The 24,024-nt window shown below is 34.9% G+C and overlaps 1 protein-coding gene across 1 annotated transcript; it reads right to left on the bottom strand.

The window, feature by feature from the left end:
- Positions 1 to 385: 385 nt before the first annotated feature.
- LOC120265125 (rho GTPase-activating protein 7-like) lies at positions 386 to 21,019 on the bottom strand. The gene is given in 14 exon segments (XM_039273031.1): positions 386 to 851; positions 935 to 1,105; positions 2,188 to 2,257; positions 3,641 to 3,810; positions 3,901 to 4,014; positions 7,344 to 7,385; positions 7,387 to 7,428; positions 7,509 to 7,569; positions 8,570 to 8,619; positions 10,245 to 10,571; positions 11,274 to 11,477; positions 14,053 to 14,061; positions 14,113 to 14,356; positions 20,909 to 21,019. Coding segments are annotated over 14 exon segments (1,779 nt in total). The 5' UTR covers positions 20,995 to 21,019; the 3' UTR covers positions 386 to 662.
- Between the last annotated feature and the right edge of the window lie 3,005 nt (positions 21,020 to 24,024).

Below are 24,024 nucleotides of genomic sequence, written 5' to 3'. Positions count from 1 at the left end.
GACTTGCACCAAGGGTCTACCGAAATCGTTCTTAAGGCAGTGATTAACCACGGCACATCCATTTGTTACTGGGCATTTTATTTGTCTATTGCAATTTGTTTTCATTTCCTATTTTTGAAGTCTCAAATCTCTAGTTCTTTGCCAACATGTAATTGTTTCATTCTGTATATGTTCATCCACACTCAAGCATTAGTACAACTTTGTTGTGTAGAAGTAAATTGGCTAAATTATCCAGCAGTAATTTTCACATATCTCGCTTCCCCTTCACATGATTAAACGAGGGTTTTGATGCCTACAAAGTCCGATAATGCAATTCAACTAGTCAATTTCACATCTGTAAACAACACTCAGATAATATTATTTGCAACAAAGCATACCATAGTCATGGCCGTAAAACTTTATCACAAACTACAACAACAATCTGACAAAAAAATAAAAAATAAATAAAAAAATCAAAAAGCACAGGATTTACAACCTTGGCATGATCATTACGACCATTCAAATCATTACAACCATTACAAATAACCAGAGAATACTTAGCTGCATCATCTGATGATTTAAGACTGTACAGTGAATAAGAAAAACGAATAGTTGCAGTTAATGCAAAAATAGACACAGGCGTCATAGATGTACAAAGCATTGTGCTTATTGGCATCCCATTTTCATCTAGGGCTATTCCATGGAGGTGAAAATTTGTGAGCCGTTCCCTGAGAGGATGTTCCATGACTCAAGTCAAGATTATGGAGTTGTTCCATAAGTTGGGACCGCCGTTCCTTGAAGAAGTCGAGACGGGTTGTTAATTCGACCAAAGTCGAAGACGCCATTGGCGGATGCCTCATGTATTCCATTCCCTAATGCCGACAACTTTGTCATTACTTGTGATTAGTTGCAACATAAATGATCTAATTATATTCTAGGAACAGCTTTCACATACCTCAATGGCTTTAGGAAGATGAACATTTTCAGGGACAAAAGAATTTGTCTCAGATGGCACACTTGTAGATGCCTCTGCATCTTTTGCATCACCAAGACTTCTATCGAGAGAATGTTTTCTGTTTAGGTTTTTGCCACCAACAGATCTCCAATCAGCTACTGATGAGCTCTCCTGTAATCAATTTGAACTTCAATAAAGAAGGAAGAGGTGACTAAAATTCATAATGAAATAGTACTTATTTAACAACTACCTGTGATTTATAAAGACCATATTCTAATGTATAGGACTCAGCTTTAAACAATTTAAGCATCTTGCAACATCCAGTTAGTTGTTTAATTTTTATTATAGAACCAGTTTACCCTAAAACAAATATACCATGATGTCTTGGGAATAATAGTTGAAAAATCAAAATAATTAATAGTATAAGGTTTAATCATATTGTGCAGTATCTCATTCTACAGCTGCTATGCATTGAAAGACACTAGATTTTCAAGAAACAGAAGGTAGATGAAATAAACCAGCAACTGAGTAAATGAATGAATTGTCACCACCAATAAAGATAAAGCTAATAAAAAGTACGAAGGCGCAAACCTGAGCTCAGCCATAACAAGAACAAGGTAATAAACCAGCCTGACTCCGACCTAGTCCATCCCTGGCATTACATTACTACTCCTAACCCAAGTACACTGCTCCAATTTCCAAAGGACTAATATAGATTAACTCATTAACAGTTGTTCAAGCATATTCTGTTTGTATCTGTTGTTTATAAATGCAGCACTCACTTGGTATTGAAAATGAAAAGGCAACCAGATAAACAGAACCCTGCATATTTTTTGACTATTCATGAATTTGGTATTGGCAAGTCATAAAATTCAGCCAATAATATGCTCTTCTACATAATATCAACAAAGAGAGAAATAGAGCAACAGATCAAAATATTCAATATACTTGTGCTAGTGGAAAAAATGAGGGTGGAGGAGGGATATGAGGAATATTTTTCTTAGGATGAGAATAAATTTGTTTGCCCAGGAAACCATGAATATCTTTGACAATGGAATAGATGTTACTAATGATTCAGTGATCTGATAGCTAAGTACCTGCGTATGCTTTAATTGACTACCATTTTCTAAAACTGTTCTTTAGGATTAAAAACTTGCATAAAGGAAATAATTAATATTAAACATTTCAAAGAGTTGCAGAATAATCATTTAACACACTTAGAGGAAAGAGGAAGGAGAACTAACGACACATGCCTCACTTTTTTGTTTCTTCTCGTTATTGCAGAAGGCAAGATTCATATCAAAATCTTGTTGAACGATCTTTCTGCGGCATGAAAATAAAGCAGGTAAAATGATCAGTCAGGAATGCAATTTGTAACTCACATCAACAGATAACCCTAGTTATAACTGAAATACTGAGAATAGTATTTAAAATGAGTAAGCTTGCTTAGGTGGATAAGGAGACCAAATAAACCCATCGATATGATGTAAAAGCGAATAATAATATCATGCTATAAACAAGAAAATACAAAAAATTGGGAGATAAAGTTTAATGAAAGTTACAAATTTAAAAGTTCTTATAGTTGTCATCGAAATGCCAAGCTAAAAATAAAATTGCCTGCCCAACCAGCAAATTATCAAAGCAATAATGCACATTCATCAAAAACCATATTACGTCAAAAAAATAAAAATAAAAATAAAAAAAATAAAATCCAACATTTAATTTTTGGTAAAGTGATCCACAAACAAAAAAGGGACCAAATGCATTCGTGGTTACTAGAGTAACTAGTCCCACATTGGTAAACAAGGATCTAAATAAATATATAAGCTTGGGCCCTCTTACCCTATTACCTTAAGCTTTCAGATTGAATTGGGCTATAGGGTAATATTTTTGGTCAGCCAACCACTTTATGAAAACCATACTATGGCTCATATTCCAATAAACAATTTGAACCAACCTACTTAAGACATGTCCAATGCAATGGGCGACTACCACAGCTACCTGAACAATATTATAAAATACCCCTCCACATCAATATATATGTGGATAAACCCAGTGGCAAGAATTAACAAAGAAACAAGAATTACAACGGTAAAAGCCATCAGAGTAATAGTTAACTTCTAAACAAGTCTTGGTGACCACCACCACAGCTACCTAAACAAAATTGTAAAATACTACCCCAAATCAATAAATATGTGGATAAACCCCACTGGCAAGTGCCGAAAAAAATTACAAAGGTAAAGTCATCAAACTAATAGTTGATATTTCCAAACAAGTGAGCATATATATATCATGCTCATCTTCTTTCTTCTTATTCATGGGTTGAAATCCACACTTTCTTTCAATTCACTTAACAGGGAAACAAACTAAACTAAAGAAATATCTCCAGGTTATGGTAATCCAAAATGATTTGGGATCACCCCTCTGATACAATTTGAGCACTTCATATGGAGCACTCCGCAAGGATTTTTCACACGTTGAATCACTACTCATGGGATAATTACATGCTTAGAAAGTGAGGCATATCATTGAACAAAATATACATATGGCTTATGGCACATTGTGATGAGTCCACGAATTGTATAAAATATAAAATGTTAGTTTTTTTGTAACCATGACTTCAGTATCACAAAATCAAGGTTTCAGCAGTCACGTTAAACAAAACCCCAAGAACTGAATAACTGAATGGCAACAAAAATAACTTACGGTTGTGAAAGATGATGCTGAAGGTGCTGATAGCGATCACATGCAGCAGAAAGAGAACCATACTGTTGCTGTCGTTGTTGGTTAAGTTGAAGGTGTAGCTCTGCAACCTTCTGTTTCAACCTAGCAACATCTGCTTCAGCTAGGGCTATCTCCTCAAGTTCTGCTCTAGTCTGAAACAAAGGCAACATAAATAGGATGATGGAATTTCATGTGAAGAAAATGCATCAAGGAAAGACACTAGCCAAAAGAAAGTAACAGACTTTTGAGTCCATGCTACGTGAGCTCGAAAATTGTCCAGAAGACATGCTCAAGCCAACCTCTAATGCTGCTCTAAGGTCCTTCTCAGCCTGTAATTGTTCTTGCAGCCTTGAAACCTAATAAATTATCAACATTACATTTGAAGTTAGTTTAGTAGAAATACATATCTCCTAGAGCAAATACAGTTTAGTACCTCTAAGCAAAAAATTGAGTCATAAATTAAGATAAAGACTACAGATATTCCTAGAAAACAAGTCCAAATATCAAGAGTTCCATAGTATGATGTCAGTATGATGTCATATATCTACATCAGTCCCTTAAATGAGCATTTGTTGAAGTGCTGTGTACAGTACAGAAGCTTACTGGAAAGGAGCCATCAATAATAAAGCCAAAGTTAAACTAAGACCTGTCAAAGGTCAGCAGGTATTTGTTCATCAGGGAATGTAGAACTACTATCTAGGAGGAAAAACTTCTGGTACTTTCCAGGTTTCTTTAGCTTCTTCACTTGCATTATAGATGGGAATTCTTCATACTGCTGTGTAAACAATGAGTTCCTGCTCTGGAAGTGACAGCAATAGTTTATCAAGGTGGAAATTACCAATTCTATTGACAATGTGGAGATCTCTCTTTGACATTATTACTTCATTTAAATAATGCATCTCTCCCTCTCTAAGGTAGAGTACCATCTGATTTACTTATTTTCCTCAAGTTAAAATAAATTCAAGAAACATTGTAATGGCCTTAGAACAGTAACTAGACAGGACATCATCCAATGGCCTCCTGAAGACCTCTATTCCATGAAGCATAGCTTGCCCCACCAAAACTTTTGACTAACATGACAATTAGACAACACTGAAAAATCATACTTTACTGAAGCACACAGGTCACTCCAGTCTTAACATCACAGTTTCAGGAATAACTGGACGATTATCATTCGATGACCTCCTAATGGACACTGTTGCATGAAGCAAAGATAGCCCATCGAAGCTTTGACTAACACAATAATTCGATCATGAGTATCTTAACCCACATGAATGAGAAGCCACTCCTGTCTAACATCACAATTTGATACAAGCAAATATCTTACTTCCATGTCTCTATCAACATAAAATTGCATTGCAAAATCAACTGGCATCCTGATACATAGTACATAGAACCCTAAATATAAAAAGGGCCTTCAAATTTATATAGCCATCACATAATCAAAATCAGGGATTCATGATTCAAACATAAAACAATTAAAATAAGCATCTCCATTCACAAACCTACTGAAGGAAACGTTCATTTTAAAGAAAATTGTATCTGATATGTAATTCTTTTGCAGAAATATTATTAAATTAGACTTTTTTCCTCCTGCAATCCTTGAGACTTGTAACTGATTACTGTCTCCACTCATGATCCTACTTTTAAATTCTCCCATGCTATTATGACACTAAATTGTATGACAACAACAATAAGCCATTAGCCACAACTATTTGGGGTTGGCTACATGAATCTTTCTTTTCCATATGACTCTATCAAAGGCCAAAAAACTAGGCAAACCAAGCTTAGACATATCATTTTACCATACAATTCGTTTAGGTCAACCTTCTCGTCTTCTACAACCCTCCACTTGAAAAGCTTCCTCTACAGATTGTAACACTAAATTATATTTCAGTAATTCTTAAAAAATACCAAGTTTAGACATAAAGATGAACAGTGATCTTACTTTTTGAAATTCTTAGAATTTTTTAAACACACAAATACACTAATTCCTATCCTTATTATCCCTCACGCGATTCTTGAGGTTCGTAACCAATTACAATTTCCACTTACGAAATTGCTCCCACCTCTAAAATCCTACCATGCAATTGCAACAATAAATTAAATTCTATTAATTCCAAAAAATAACAAAATTTAGAAAGAGAAAATAATGATCTTGATTTTAAAAATTCTTTCAATTTTTGTGACAACCTTTTGACTCCGAGCCCGAGGACTCACTCCATAAATCATTTCTTGTCAACTCATTTTGATTTAATGTTAAAAATTCTTTAAATTTTTTAAACAAAACCTTTTTACTCCGAGCCTAAGGCCTCCATAACTCATTTCTTGTGACCTCATTTTAATTTAATTGTTGTCTTGCAAAACTAGAACCTTTGCAGTATAAAAATGCCCAGAATTCTCAAAATTTTGAAGAATCAACCTGAACCTCCATCTAAATTACTTGAAGATCGATAGCACTTGCACCTACAGAGTTTCTTTCTACTCCCTATGTTTCAGGGAAGCTAACTGTCCTTTGAAAGGCTAGCAAAACATGAAGCAACACAAAACCAAATCCTCCAACTTCATGCCACTTTGCTTCCCGACTCACTATTGAAATCAAAACAATGCCAAGGCATAAAAGCTTGAAACCAAATTCACCATAAGAAACTGTAATAAGAAATGGATTATATGAATATTTTTCCAAGATCAAAAACAGGAATCTAATTGAAAGATCACCATTAAAAATAATAATAATAATAATTGAGAGGACTCCTATGAAATCTAGTGGAGACTATCACATAAAAATCTAGTTTCTAAAAACTCAGTGTTAAAGATAACAAACCATATAACCAAAGGACACCCGCTCATAAACAAGCGACCTTATTAGCATGTGAAGGCCTGCAACAAATATGACTAGAGTGTTGGAGAGGAAAAAGGAAAAGGATACCAGCCAACAAACTCTGGAAAGATTACAAGGCTAGAAAATGTCAAGAAACAAAAACTAAAAGTAAATTGCCAACTCAACAAAATGTATCCAAACAAAATAATACTCCTGTTTCAGAAAGTTGTGATGGCAGCCCCTACTGAGGAAGCATTAAAATGAAGGTTATAACCCATGCAGGAACTACATATATCAATCTAACAACTTAATTTTAGGCGTCTAGATCTAACAATCACGCAATACAAACTGAAAAGTTCATACAGATGCAGCAATCTATGACGTAGGGATCCTTACTAATGGGCAAGCAACATAATTCTTCTGCAAAGGCCTGCCCTCTGATATTATTAGAGTTGAATAAAAACAATTTAAAGGAAAACACCAACCAACAAAAAAAAAAAAGATAACAAGGCTAGAGATACGTCGATAAACAAATAAATAGAGCAATTTAAAAATAACATAGTACAAAAGTGCACAACACAGAAGGTATAAAAACAAAATAAAACACTTCTGTGTTTCAGCAAGTTATAATAGCAACAGTTTACAAAGGGAGCAATTAAAAGGAGGTGATAATTTATAAATGAACTAAAGATGCCAGTACATCAATATAATATCAGATGTATTGATCTAGCAATCAAAAACCTTGCTGTTGTTAGTTGGTAAACATCTGCCATTCATTTTACTGAATGACAAGCTTACACCCAAAACTTTGATTTAGAAAAACTTTAAATAAAAAAATAAAAAATTTATCAATTAGAAGCATACATCTTGTTCCAAGGCTAGGCGCCGTTCATGCAAAGCCTGCTTTTCTTCTTTCTAAACTTGCTTGCAGTATAGCATTTCCTTTAGCCTGTGAGACACAACACCCCAGTTAGAATCAAGTCATTAACTATCATCTAATAAAGCAGCTCCCATAATTACTATTTGTACCTCTTTTGCAATCCTGATCATAAGATCGTTCTTTGCAATCTCAAGCCTTTGAATAGCCAGTCTAAAATAAAACCACAAGTCCATATTTCATATTCCACAATAAAATAATAGTGCAAACAGAAACTATTTGATTGATAGCCTTCCAGCAGGAAGAAATATAAAGATACTAAGAAAATGAAATACACCCAAAACGAAAAACTTGAGGTGCATATGAGGATGAATAACAAACATAGTAAGTGAGGAGAAGGGGTAAAGATTACTCAAAATAATTAAAAGGACAATAACAAATTAGCAAATCGACACACAACCAAATGACCTGTAAGACTTGGTTGAGATCCTCGAAAGGGTTCATGGTAGAAAATTTGAAATCTGATCGATCCAAGTGTCAACTTAGGAGTACCAATGGGCTGAGATGTTAGTGGCCAACATACAAGGAAAAGGCTCAATAGTTTAGGTTGTGGGCCAAACCAAGTATTCTACCATGTTCAAGCCCAAATTTATTTCAGATGAGTCTTGGGCAACATTGCTCATTTTTAAGTTTCATTAATGTGCATTATCCACTTCTATTAAAAATACATTTAAGCTAGCATATATTGCAGAAGCAAATATCCTACCATGTTCAACACTAAGCATTTCAGGCCTAGCCTGGTTTATAAAAGATGCAGATCCAGGACCAACCTCAGGCTCATGCAGGTGAAATTGATATCACAGCAAAGCCAAGCCAAACTCTGTACCAGCCAGAGCCCAACCAAGTCCCACAGTGCCATAAATTGCACCTCTTTTCAGCAGCTAAAACATACCTGAGTATTTCTACCTTATTCCATTTGAAAACTGGTATGTGAATTTCTATTTCTAACATGTACTACGGGAATAACTTGAAAATGATTCACCGGATTGCATTTTGCTCTTATTGTTTTGCATTTTGATAATCTAAAAATGTTTTATTCCTTTGGATTTCTTTGACTAATATGTTGAGCGAGTGGAAAGGCAGTACAGAGAAAATTTGAAAATTTAGATAAGATAATTTATGAAATGAGAAGATGTATAGGCAGAGTATGTACTCTTCTTCGCCAGATAAATCAACTGATTCCGCTGATTGATTCTTTCTAGCCTGCAATAAAGATAGCATATCTTTAAGGAAAAACCACTAACTGCTTTGCAAAATAAAATAGACATTATAAACCCCCATTATTAGTTTAGATTCAGAAAACTAGGACCAAAAATAGTTCTTATTGCACAAGAGAAGCCTTAGGACACAAATGCATTGTCAATAACAATGAAACTCATAGAAGGATCCTTTCAAAACACAAATTGGTACTGGTGATAATTACAACATAAATTACAGAATACACTTTGGTGTTTATAGCCAGAGCACTTCAGACCGAGAAATTTCTAAGCCAACGATACAGTCCATAAACAAGTTTTCATCATACTATTGATTAACATGACAGATAATACAACTCAAATGTTTCAAATAAATCCAAACGTAAAATAAAAATAAAACTATAATTACAACCCAATCCTTTACCCACAAAATAACAAAACTTGATATATTATCACCACCACGGTATCTAATCCTTCCCAGGTTTGTACTGCTATTACAATTATTGCCCAGGACAGTGGTCAGCAACAGGGATGGTAATGTGCAGGGGTGTCATTACCAACCCTGTTCCCAAATTCCCAACCCAACCCCCAAACAAGGCCCTATCCTTGGCGGGGGAATCATATGTGAAACCTGTCCCCAAACCTGAAGAGGATGGGGATTCCTGTCTCAGTCCCTTTCCCCGGCGAGTAATAATTTTTATATAAACAAAGAATTATGAGGGGAAAAAACCCTATTTGCCACTAAAACCACAAATCTCCTAGAATTGGAAATGATGATAAAATAGGTTGAACACCGCGAGATTTAAGGCAAGGTCACAAGATGTTTATAGTAACTTCACATGGGATTAAGGATGATATAAACAAGAGGAAATAGGGGTTTCAGATTTTTAGACAATTAGAAATTTAGTCATTTTCAGGATTATTTAAATATTTCAAAGTATATGTACATCAAGGCAAGGATGGGGATCAGGGCAGCGATGGGGATTGGTGCGGGGAGTCCTTTTGCCAACCTCCCCCCATCCCATTCCAGGCTAGAACAGGGATCTTGTCCTCGAAAAATGCCCCAAGAAATTGGAGTATTTTTGGGTCACAGTTAGGAAGGTCACCATGGGGTCCAGTTGGATTGTCATCCCTATTTAGCAAAGAATGGTGGAGGATGTATTCGGTGTTTATTTAAAAACTAAATAACAATTTGATGATTTTGACATGAATAAAACTGACATTCTACATGGTAAATGGCAGAATAACGGAAGATCCAACAGTCAAAATTAATCCACACCTAAGTGATTATTTACATATTATTATCTGCAGAAGATAAAATATTCTGCCTGAACCAATGAACAATGTAATCTAAACATTAAGAAATAGCGAACCACAAAATGAATAATTAATCGAAACCTAAGGGATTCTTTATATACTCTACAGAAGCTAACACTTGCCGCCCGAGAAATGGATAATATACTCTAAATATTAAGAAATAACAAGTCACAAAACAAATAATGGCCATAACATTATCTCATAATGGAAGAATGAAATTAGTGCACCCACCAAGAAAAAAAATGTTTAGTCTTCGCAATAATATATGTAAGCCGCAAGGTCCACATGGCCAAGGATTTACGTCAAGAAACTTACATTGTTGTGTCCCCACAGATTTGAGCGCTTTACATGGGTGCGCGATCCATTCAATTTAGTAGGGTTCCTCTCTGCACGATATTCTGTTAATGGAGTTGCAAACGATGTTCCTGGATCAAATGAAGATAGAAACTCCCCCACTAGTGGGGGAGTTTCACAAATAGGCAAAACTTTTGGACTATCATCATTTAATGTGTTTTCAAAACTTTTAATTGTCAAACTATGCTCATTTGGCAGGGGCTCTGAATCCCTTAAAGGCTCCATCTTTACTGCTGAAGTTTGACTCTCTCTCGGAAATTCAGTATCCGAATCGTCTCTACCAAAAACCTGATTGAAAAAAAGAAATACACATTAGTAAAATCTAAGCAAGAAAAATTATAAACAAGAAAAGTTTAAGCAAAGAAGTATGCAAAGTAAGACAAATTTAGAAATTCAATGGTCATACAAAAGTTAAATCTAAATAGTTGTGCTAGGGTCTCAAATTTAGCAGAAAAAAGGTTGTACAAATTTTCTGAATATTTGGTAAAAAGGCTTAAATATTGGGCAAATAACACAAAATGTGAATAAGCCCCCAGTCTCATACCTAGAAGGTACAAATATAGTGCCATTTCACACATAGGTCTTAAAAAATGAATCAACATAGTATTTGATAACCTTATGTCAAAACTCAAACAGAATAAAAAAAGGATATCAATGCTTGGGCTGGCAATGAACAATCAATCTCTAAGAAAGGAAATCTGAAGAGGATACATACTCAAGCAACCAAAATAAAGTAATGTTGGCTTTAGATAAATTGTCCTGTGAAGTGAGCAAAACAGAAGATGCATGGCATAATTTAGAAAGTTAAAAAAATATTCATGCATGTATAAATCATAATAATTCTATAACACAAAAAAAGACAATACCCATATCTTCATACTTGAAACCAAAGCAGATATAATCTGAATATAACAATACATATCAAAGATGAAATCAAATCAAATATTAACAGCATAAGTCGTATCAAATATAATGCGTGCAGTTGTGCACCTTGTAATCATAGAGGTCGCTACCAGCATAACCACTGGTTTCACTCAGTTTGCCACTAAACACACGCTCAGGATCATCATCCATTACAGGATCTACAATGCTCTCTGGATCATTGAATCCATTATCTTTAACATCCATTATTGAATCTTCACTTCCACTATCTTCGATTTGTGAGTCTGGTGACAGAGAACGCCTTGGAAAGATTTTTCATCCTATGAAGGAAAAACAATCCAATGCCTCAGTATGCATCAGTGAAATTAATTTGGTAAAGCTAAAATTTTGGTGTATTAACACTTCAAATTTTAGTATAAACTGGGAAAATCCCAGAAAATACTAAATAAGTTAAATAAAATTATTTAAAATGGGTTAGAAATTAGGATAAAGATATCCTAACTCATGACTTAAAATAAATTAAAACAAGAAAACTCTGGAATAAGGATCTTTAGAATTGGAATTAATAGAAAGTTGCTATAGTTAAATGCAATGAGCAAACTTAGGGAGTTATTACAAACTTGTAATACAGAAGAATCAGAGGAAATGATAGATCATTTAACTCCAAAATTCAAAACAAAAATGAGAAATTACTCATCAAAATTAAGAATTATACACTTTACAAAAGTATGAAATACTGGAAAGATGATCTCAAATATTAGGGAAGTTAGAATCCTATGGCAAAAAGCTTTTATGAAATAGTGGAGAAATTAGAACATCAAGGTAGTTCATCCATAAGGATACGATCCGAGAAAAGGGTATCATCCAGAAGCCAGAATCAAACTTTGTTAGATTTTATATTTTGGTACTAATGGGCCCTATATGGGCTTAGGGATCTTACACCAAAAAGTCTCAAGACTTAGTGGCTCAACCTCTATACCTATATAAACCCATTACACCTCAATCACACAACTGATGTAGTACAATATTTCCAACTCTCCCTCAAGTTCGACTCGGTCGAACTTGCTAAGACTTGTACACCAGAGGTCTGTTTACCAGGACTTATACACTACTTTGTGTCTCAGAGATCCTTACACACATGGACTTGTACACTACGTGTGTCTCAGGGGTCCTGCTCACATGGACTTGTACACCACTTGTGAGCCCTATATGGGCTCTATATGGGCTTAGGGGTCCAAATACCTAAACATTCTCAATAATAGACTAATTAACCCAGCTAATGCAATCACTGGAATAGTGCAAGGCAATCTAGCCTACAAAAAGTTTGTACTTACGGGTACATCCAAAATACAGTGTCAGTCTACTTGACCAGCACTTTTGATAAAGCTTTTAGTCTACGACAAGACTTAAAATACCAAAATTTGGTGAGAATGCATGCTAGACCATACCCTACTTCTTTTGAAGTTAGTTATGCTCTAAGTAATACACATCATAGTGAATCTCTTTAAGAATAAAAGAATTTATATCAGTACCAGAGTTATTCAAATCAATAACTAAAATTCATCCTCCTGAATTTATTAGGAATATAGAAATATCTATATCCTCCACACTAGATATTTCTCAAAAGCCTATGATACAGTGTAATCAAATACCTAAAAAATCCTTTCGAATTGAAGGAAATACACTACATCTAGGAGAGAGTAGCAAGCCTTTGCTACTACAATCGTTACCAGTAGTACACCAATAGGAATTAGACAATTATTTTTGTTAAAAGAATTGTAAAATACAGGGTGAATACTACAATGGAATGGATTGGCATATCACTGATATCCTAATAGACACAGGACCTATGGCTAGTTTCCTGAAACATTTACAGCCTATTAAGTTAAAACTACTTTAACAAAAGGATACACACATAAAAATTTCAATGGACAAATGTATCCCGTGTGCACAAAGATAACTGAGATGCACATTTGGGAAGAAATATCCATCAAATAAAGGCAGTAATATGAACATTAAACGTAAATAGTCATCAAAAGCACGAAAAGTTTAAGATAATCCCCAAGCTTCATCTTATAAATAAGGAAAGCTTTTCTTACAGGTTGGCACGATGCCCAGTTGGGCAGCAACATTGATCAGAAAACAGTATTGTACAAGCATAAGGACAAACACAAATAGTTATCAAAAGAACCCAATCTTAAGATCCACTTCAAGCTTCATCTTGTACATAAGGAACGCTATTTCTTACAAGTGATTACAATCTTGTTTATTGTGAGAGGCATTTATTGATTAAACCATGAACCCAGCAAAAAAAAGGCGGAAATAAACCAAAGGTATTTGCTGTAACATAAACTCATGCAGTTAAACCCAGATTAGTTTTTGAATCTCATATTCTTTGGAATAATTGGTTCCAAAATACGGCAAGTGACACTGATCATGACAAAGGATTAAGTTGGTCGGCATAATCCTTGCTGAATGTTTAACAAAATATGGCATATGCTAAGGCATATTTTTATTTGCACATTGTTAGTCACTACTAATGAAGATAATCTGTGTTAAAAGCTTCTTGAAGGCATTTAGAAATTTTATAACCACACCAAATAATGAAATATATAAACCAATCCAGTACATTCACAGCCCTGGTAATTTGCCTAGATGAGTTTAAGTTTTCAACAATTGGTGTAACTGGTCCTTTAGATTAGCCCAAAGAGTTAACCCTCAAACAAAATGAACCAAAATGAACGTTTGTATCCTTATGCTAGTTTCGTGCCAGTTTATCTCTCTAGTCCCTTTACTCCCTTCTAAACAGATCACCTGCTACCACAATTTTCTAGTCCAGTGGAAGTGCAACACCATTATACCAATAACATGACTAATAAACACATACTCTGCCAAGCTGATACAGCATTTAGAACTATCAAATGAAGTATTTATGTTTGCAACTTACGGTAAATATGTTGTCATACTCCTCCAAAATAATAGTAATGATTGCTTGAGCATTGTTAGCAGCATTTGCTGCTGCCAGTAGCTGAGCAGAATTATCACCATTTACATCAAAGTCATCATCCAGCTCACATTCACCAGCTAAAAGTGGCCGCAATAACAATGGTGCCATGCAGGCAGCAACAGCAGACGGAGTCATTCGGTTGTCAGATGTATGAGCAGCAATTGTGTGCATCATTTTCATAATCCTGGGGATCAAGATACATAAAAAGAATATACATTCACAACAATAAAATAAAGAGGGAAATGACTACAAATCAATGAATAGACAACTAGAAACAGTAAGATCAAAGGGGCATAAAAGTTAACAGTTTGCAGCATCTATTTGAAAAACCAAATTTATGCATTTTCAGGCATGATATTTTACAGCATCTATTTGAAAAACCAAATTTATGCATTTTCAGGCATGATATTTTCTGTAACAACAACAATAACTCTGAGCAATACCATCATCTTAGCCACTCCATAATTGCTTCATTAATAAGGGAACTTTTATAGCAAACCTTAAGTACAAACAAAACAAGTCAAAAGCATGAGCAGTTTCAAATTTCAACAAGAGTCTAGTATGTGTGCATCACAGATAGTTGACAAGCAGTTGAAAGCATAATACAACTAATGGAATAAACAACTCAAAAATTAAATGAGACGTTTGTTTGAAGCACCAGTGACAGGAACCAAAGCACTCATCACAGGAAGTGCAATTTTTTGCAAGCTAAAGGCTCAAAGCATATGTGATACATAAAAAATAATATCATTAATTAGTGAGTAATATAATGTTTGATACTATGGGACCTTAACAGGCAGCTAGCTCCAACAGCATAGAACTAATGTACATGACATAAACTGTTGTCCATGTATATTGTTAGGGAGTCTGTTGACTTAGTTGTTATTCTTATTGGTACTCTAGGAGTTAGTTCCGGTTCTTTAAGAGATTGTGAGGCTATTAGCCTATCCACTAGCTATATAAAGACTATCTACTGTTATGAATCAATTCAAGAAGAAGGATTCTTTTCCTCCTGAAATAACTGTTAGATTTTATATTTGGGTACTAGTAAGCCCTATATGGGCTCTATATGGGCTTAGGGATCTTACACCAAAAAGTCTCAAGATTTAGTGGTCAACCCCTATACCTATATATAAACCCATTACACTTCTATCACACAACCAATGTGGTACTATATTTCCAACACCCTCCCTCAAGTTCAGCTCGGTCGAACTTGCTCAGACTTGTACACCAGAGATTTGTTTACCAGGACTTGTACAATATTTTGTGTCTCAGAGTTCCTACACACATGGACTTGTACACAACTTGTGTCTTAGGGGTCCTACTCACATGGATTTGAACACCACTTGTGTCTCAGAGGTCCTTTTTTTTTATAATATATATATTGGGTTCCATTAGATTTCTCTGATACCATGTTAGATTTTGTATTTGGGTACTAGTGGGCCCTATATGGTCTTAGGGATCTTACACCAAAAAGTCTCAAGACTTGGTGGCTCAATCACTATACCTATATATAAACCCATTACACTTCTATCACACAACTGATGTGGTACTATATTTCAAACAATAACAGTGTTTATCAAATTTCTTTCCTCCTAATTGCTTATATGGTATCAGAGCTTGTAAGTGATTAAAGGGTTGAGAGAAACAATGCCTGGATTAAGCAGTGATTCAGGGAGATACGCAATCCCTAATCTCTCTGACTCTACCACTAAAATTAATCCCACTGCTTTTGCCAAAACTCTTGCACCACTTTACAGATAACCACCCACAAACTTAATGGCAAACTCTATCTTCAACAGTCTAGGTCGACTGCCATGCTTATTCGTGGGAAAGGTAAGATAAATTTCTAGATGGCTCAATTACCAGACTGTTAGATTCTATATTTTTGGTACTAGTGGGCCCTAAATGGGCTCTATATGGGCTTAAGGATCTTACACCCAAAAAGTCTCAAGACTTAGTGGCTCAACCTCTATACCTATATATAAACCCATTACACTTCTATTACACAACCGATGTGGTACTATATTTCCAACACAGACCTATCACCAATACTGAATACCCTAATTGGGGTTCAAATAATTCTTTGGTTATGGCATGGTTAGTGCATTCCATGGAAGAGAGTATTGGAGATACCTACCTCTTTTACACCACTACGAAGGAAATATGGGATGCCATGTCCTTGCATATTTTGACCTCGAAAACTCTTCACAATTGTTCAAGTTACGGAACCAGGCCAAGAACCTTCGCCAAGGCGACTTAGGGATAACTCAATATGTTTCCCTTTTACACAAACTTTGGCAAGAGGTTGATCCTTTTACAGCATACTCATGGAAAGATCCAAAAATGTTGTTTTGTTTTAAAACATGTTAGACAAAGATTGTACTTTCGATGTTCTAGCTGGCCCGAATAAGGAACTAAACAAGGTACATGGTTGAATCCTTAGAGTCCGTCCCATCCCACCAATTGATGAGGTTTTTGCTAAGGTCAAAGGGAGGAACATAGACACCATGTCATGCTCAGTGACACTCCTATCTCTTCCTACAAGGCAACAGCCCTTACTGCTCGATCTTCAAATTCCAATTGTTCAGTCCCCAAGCATGACAATTACCACAAACCTTATCACCCCAAGGATGCTTGCTGGAAATTACATGGTAAGGCAGACAACTGGGCTCCCAATTGCCTCAAGGGGCAATGACAACCAACCAACAAATTCAATGAAGTTTGCGAACTCTAAATTTAGCCAATTTCTCAGCTGCTCAACTGGAACTTTGCAGCCTTCTCTCTTCTAACCCCACACCTCCAACATTGTTAATGACACAATCAGGTGTTCATTCATGCCAATGGTCTACAAGATCTAGGTGAGTTGTGCATAGTAGACTCTAGTGATTCTGATCATATGGCTAGCTGTGCACATTTCTTTTCTACCTATTCAACTAGTTCTAGTAATCATCGATTTACCTTGACTGATGGCTCATTTTCAAGTGTTGCAGGTACTGGAACAATTCGGTTGAGCCCCAATCTTGTCTTATAAAGATGTTCTGTATGTGCCAAAGCTAGCCTATAATTTGATTTCAGTTTGCAAATTGACCAAGGATTTGAGTTGTGGGGCTAATTTTTCTGATCATACTTGTGTTTTACAGGACCTGAGTTCAAGGGCAAGGTTTGGCAATGCTAGGTCGGTTGTTGGCCTTTACTACCTTAAAATTGATCCACAGGTCAACAGTCAAGCCTACTCAGCATTTGGTCATCCTAGTAGTTCAATAAACAATAATGTGATGTTACTTAATTTTCGCTTAGGTGATCCTGATTTCATGTATATGAAGCATTTATTTCCTACATTATTTCCTAATAAAGATATTTCGATTCAGTATGAAATTTGTCAGTTGGCTTAACATACACGTTTCTTTTTACCTCCTCATCCCTATAAACCTTCTCATAGTGATATTTGTGGTCCGCCAAGTGTTGGAACAATTACAAAATATCGTTGGTTCATTATTTTTGTTGACAACCAATCTAGAGTTTCATGGATTTATTTGCTGAAAGGGAAATTTGACACTGAACATGCCTTCAAAACATTCAATAACATGGTCCTTATTCAATTCCATGCCAAGATTAACATGCTTCAATCCAACAATGGAACAGAGTATTTTAATTCTATTCTAGGATAGTTCTTTCAAAATCATGACATTATTCAATACAGCTCATGTATTAGTACTCCTAAATAGAATGGGGTTGCTGAACGGAAAAACAGGCACCTACTAGACATCGACAAGTTTATCATGTCTGCTACCAAAGTACCCAAAATTTTTTGGGGTGATTCAATTTTAACATCATGCTATCTCATTAATCGTATGCCATCCAAAGTCCTCAAATTCAAAGCCCGATTGGATTTTCTAGCATTTCACTTTCCAAACTCATGATCTTTCTCCACTCTGTAACCATGAATTTTGGGTTGTACTGCATTTGTCCATGACTCTCCACCAAATTTATCAAAGTTGGATCCTAGGTCTCATAAATGTGTATTTTTAGGCTATTTAACCACCCAAAAAAGATTTAGATGTTATGCTCCCCCCAAACACAAATACTTTAATTTAATTGATGTAATCTTTTTGGAAAATCAACCATACTTCATGAAAATTTACCTCAAGGGAGTATTTGAGAAATGCAGATATTAGGGCTAAAGTAATTGCAAACAAAAAATCCACAAATTGCACAAATCCGTTAGATTTTTGGGATTTTTCTGTGAACCAAATCTAAAAAATTCAAATTCCAAAATAAAAATATCCCAGGAAGCACGAGGAAAAATCTCAGAAAAAAATCTGCCTGAGCTGTTAGGAGAAAATCATCAATTTTTCAACACAATATCCGACCCACACTAACAGCAACATATTCTTGAAATCTCGAACAAATTGAGTCCACCTAAAAACATGCAAACTTCTGAAGTGTCAAGTTCCCCCCACCATCATTCTCACATGTCAAGACAGCCTTGTAAGTTAACTTACTCAAGAGAGGCATGGTCTAAAGGGGACAGTGAAAGTCCAAATCCATGCATGGCCAAGACTCAAACCGAACTCCATATACGAAACTCCACGATCCCTGATCTGGAAATTCCTGTTGCTTTGAGAAAGAGAAGTAGATCCTGTACTAAGCATTTAATTACAAATGATGTTCAATATAACCATCTCCACTTTTTCTCCCATGGCAAAAATCATTACTGTAAGAATACTTCTATCACTTTCTGCAAACTTAGATTGGCCCTTGGAACAAATGTATGTAAAAAATGCCTTTTTAAACAGGGAACTCGAAGAAGAAGTATTCATGGACTTGCCTCCAAGATTTGATGAAGACAGCAAGAAAGGAAAGTGTGTAAACTAAAGAAGTCACTGTATGGGTCCTTAAACTACAGGGGCCTTAAACAGTCACCATGTGCATGGTTGGAAAATTTACCAAAGAAATTAAGAACCAAGGATACACGCAAAACTCATGCTGATCATACACTGTTCTTCAAAAACAGAAATGGTAAGATAACTATTTTTATAGCATATGTAGACAATATCATTCTCACTAGAGATGACAGATAAAATGATAGCAATAATGAAGGGCCTTGCTTTAGAATTTGAAATCAAGGACCTTCGTAGGTTGAGATACTTATTTGGTATGGAAGTTGCACGGAATCATTCAGGGATTTCAGTTTGTCAAAGAAAGTATGTATTGTACCTATTAGAGGAGAAGGGTATGCTTGGATGTAATCCAGTAGATACACCTATGGATCCACACACTAAGTTGGGTTCGCAAGACAAGTCCTCCAATTGACTGAGCCAAATTTCAAAAATAGTGGACAAACTGATATACCTTTCTTACATCAGACCTGGTATAAGCTTTGCTGTGAGCAACATCAACCAGTTTATGCCTACACCAACTTACGAGCATATGGAAGCAGCATATAGAGTTCTCGAGTATTTAAAGGGCACACCCGGAAGAAGACTGCTTTAAAACTGAGGATAGGAGTATTGAGGGCTTCATGGATGCAGATTGGGCCCGGCTCAATAATGTATAGAAGAACCACCTCAGATTATTGTTCCTATGTATGGAGGAAACCTTGTTACTTGGAGGAGTAAGAAACAAGACGGGGTTGGAAGGAGTAGTGCTGAAGCTGAATTACATGCCCTGCCTCACAGAATTTGTGAACTGTTATGGAAGAACCTACAGATGAAACTAAGAGTGGAAGTTGTTGCCCTTCTCAAACTTTATTGCAATGATAAAACAGAAATTAGTATTTCTCACAATCTTGTTCATCATGGCAAGACAAAGCACAAGGGAATTGATAGTTATTTTATAAAGGAAAAAGATTGAAAAAGGAATAATGTGTATCATTTATGTTTCAACTAGAGAACAAGCAGTGAATATAGTCACAAACTCTCTTGAATGACCTGTGTTTGAAAAACATGTTGACAAGCTATGTATGATGAATTTGTATAGTCAAGCTTGAGAGGGGGTGCTGTAAATCCATGTATATTGTTAGGGAGTCTGTTAACTTATTGTTACTCTTATCTGTAATCTACGAGTTAGATACCACTCTTTAAGAGATGGTAGCAAGGTTGTTAGTCTATCTACTGGTTATATACGGCATATGTACCGCTATGAATAAACACAAAAAAAAAAGTATTATTATCCTCCTAAAATAACAGTGTTTATTGAGTTTCTCTCCTCTAAATTGCTTATATAAACAGCAAAATTATCATCAACAAAAAATTTACCTAGAGAAAGATTGCTAAACATAGAGTTGGTTAAAAGTGAAACATAAAGGATGTGAAGGGTTTAGGAGTACGCTGCAAGAACTTACAAAGTCTTGCAACAATATAGCATACTGAAGATTCAAGGAGGAAAAAAGAAAGTAGCTTGGTTCGGCCACTGGAACAGATCTCTGATAAGGCGTTTACAAATGATTCTAAGTAATTAAATGCTTCGAACAACACAGTTTTTTTCTTCCAGGTTAAGCTGTACAGCCGTATCTGGGAGACAACATTATGGATAAGACTAGTAAATTTGCCAGTTGAACAAAAGAAAAGGAATGACTTCAAATTGCTTAACTTTATTCGCAATGCAACAGAACAGAAAGCATTTACAATCAAAATAGTTCATGTGGAAGCAATTGACAGTTGAAGTAAATGTTAGAACAAAATGATGAATGCTAGATAAAAATATATATATATATATAAGATAACAGCCAAACCTTTGCAATAATCGCCGATTTGGTTCTGGAAATGTTTCAGATATTGCAGATCGCATAGCACTAACACGAGCTTCTTTATGTTCCATTCCTTAATGATGAAAACATTGTAACAAGTAGGTAAATCTAGTTTCTAGGCAGTCATAATTAACAGAGGACACAAATGAATAACTTGGCAAAGGAAATTTGCACAATAGAATTGCCATGACTAAAAGAAGATACAGGAAAAAAATGAACAAATAATATAGGATGAGATAAAACACCTTAAAAGTCTGAAAATCCAAGAAATTCAACTACCTAATACTCCTACAGTTTCATTTATATGAAACAGAGTTACCCATCACAAGGACAACTGAGTGGTACAATCCATAGTAATATCCATGGCAGAAGCATTAACTAACTGATATTTGGAGAACAAATTACACATGTTGATGCAGCTGGACAGAAATAAAGCTGTTGCAATTAACATCCAGGATGCTATTTCATTGACACAGTGGTGAATGTAATAAAAGAGGCCACAAATCAAAGAAGGGATTATTGCACAACAAAAGAAAATTAGAAAATGCTAAGAGAAAAAAACATGTTAATTAGAGCGAAGACTTGTACAAGAAGCCAACCCTACACTATTCTAGTTTGGCTCTAATTCTGGGGGCAGAAGTTTCACATAAAGCAAACAAAACATAGTTAATGCCCACAACACAGCAGCATGTTAATCGAGTAAAACCTAGATAGTAGATACACTAAAATGATTTTCAGTGACCATGGGAATATAGGTTAGTCTACCTACGCTCACAATCAGTAAAATAGCAGGTTCAGAGGATACACCAAATAAAATGATCCGATAAATAGAACATGTTGAGTAAGTAATAACCAATAAGTACAATATTGCATACACCAACTGTAATTACCTAACGAGGAAATCTGATAAGCATTCAAGAGAAACTAAAACACTAAATCTGCACGAACAGCAGAAACTAAGGAACTATAAGCAGGTTTTTTTAGAGCCACTTCTAGACATCTTCAATTATAAATGGAAATTAAGAATCAAATATGTTGCAGCCACCCCAGTGTCACATTAGTTAATAGCTTCATCCAGTTTTAGCAATATGAAGTTCATGTATAACTCCCAAATAGCTATTACCGCCAAAAGGATTACTTAAATGTGATCAACCTTTAAAGTTATAATTTTCACTTGTTCTGGTATCCCTTGAGTACATTCAAGTTCTAAATGGATGCCCAATCTATTTATTACAATAACCTCATTGATCGTAAAAGTGAACAGCGTTCTGAAAGCAAGTGACTTCAATCTAAATCTTCATCATGTCAAAGGTACCATTCCCCAAATAAAATGGGCAAAGATGAGTTGCCTAACAGACATTAGAATTGACGCAACCCTAAATAAAAAACAAAGCAAAAGAAAATAATTTAAAAACAGTCCGTCAAACCATCAACATAGTAATAGTATATCTTCCTTGCACAGATAATTCTCTTCATCGTCCCTATCCCACTCTACAACTAACTGCATTCTCTTTGAATAATTAAGAGGAAAGTACCAAAGGTTCTTTGTCTCCTGCAAGATTGTCATTAATTAGGGGTTGTAGCTTTGGAAAAGTATTTTCAAGTAAAAGAAATCGCATTCAAACTTTACTTGTCCTTAACATCAGGTCAAATTTATGAGATGAGCTGACTTAAAACTTTGAGGGATACACATTACCACACATTAGACCACGTTAAAGGGCTACATATGTCCACTCCTAATGACATAATTGGACTGAATACTGCAAAACACGTGTACAAACCATATGGCATAGGCAACATAAACATAGGTTATAACAACTATATAACATGCCACCAAGATAACCAACCCTTTCAACGCTTATTATCACAAAATCAAAATAAATTAATATTTGGGAAAATCCATATTTAACATTGACGACACCTAGAACAATATAAGAAATGCCACTATTATCAAAATATGAAGAAAATCTTATTTGTCCCACCCAGTCAATAGGAACATCAGCTGAACTTCCAATTAGTTTTTCAATTGTATTTTACCACTTTCTCATGAATGTGGCAACTTCACCTGCTAAATTTGTACATTTATTCAACAAATTTTAGGAAGTCCATATATGCAGTTAGGCCTACAGGCACCTGCAGCAGGCCATGTACTAACATATATAGTTAATATGCTTTCATGCACACTCAAGTGATAATGAATTCAGTTTAGTTGATTAACATATATGATTAGGGTGTGTTTGATTACCGGAGGTGAGTTTCAAAGTGATGGAAGTGACTCACTTCCAGGCATTTCCATGTGTTTGGTTCATAGAAGTCAATCTGGATTTGGGAAGTCCTACTTCCAAAAAGGCTCCACTTCTAGGTTTTGATTTCTGAATTAAAAGTGCCAAAGTGGGACTTCGGTGTAGTTTTAACTGTTCACGGAAGTGGGAATGTGTTATGCCATTTATATCTATTTCTTGCAATATATTTCTATTGGTTTTTATAATAAATTTATTCATTAATTTTAAGAAAAATTATAAAATTTGCTAATATTTAACTATGATAAAATAAATGTAATAATATATATTTTGAAAATAATAATAGGCATGGAGATGTTAAATTATTCTTATAAAAATGAGATGAAAATTATTGACATATTGATAATTTTTTAAAAAAAAAATAAAATAAATAAATATTCCTTATTTTATTTTAATTTCACACTTTTTACATTAGAATTCTCTTATACAATATTTTAACACTAAATCATTTCTGACAATAATTATAATAATTAAATTAATTTTAAAATTATATAATAGACATGTATGGTAAATCACTAATGGCTTAGAGTAAATTCATGGTTTCAAATAAATGTATAAATTAATTATATAAATTAATGATTTGGAATAGGAACTAAATAATCTTTCCATGCTTATAAATATTTAATTATTTATAAATTAAATATTTATATATAATAATTATACATTAAAAAAAATCCATGTTGGGATTGGTAATCTCACCACTATTAGGAAGTGGTGACTTTATACACACTCCCATACCAACCAAACACCAGAAGTAGGCTAAAAGTGCTTCACTTCGGTGTGCAACCAAACAATCACACA

The sequence above is a fragment of the Dioscorea cayenensis genome, chromosome 7, assembly GCF_009730915.1.
Source record: "Dioscorea cayenensis subsp. rotundata cultivar TDr96_F1 chromosome 7, TDr96_F1_v2_PseudoChromosome.rev07_lg8_w22 25.fasta, whole genome shotgun sequence".
In the NCBI taxonomy this organism is placed as follows: Eukaryota; Viridiplantae; Streptophyta; class Magnoliopsida; order Dioscoreales; family Dioscoreaceae; genus Dioscorea; species Dioscorea cayenensis.
Note: the sequence above shows the minus strand (reverse complement) of the source record. Positions and strands in the feature narration are given on the sequence as shown.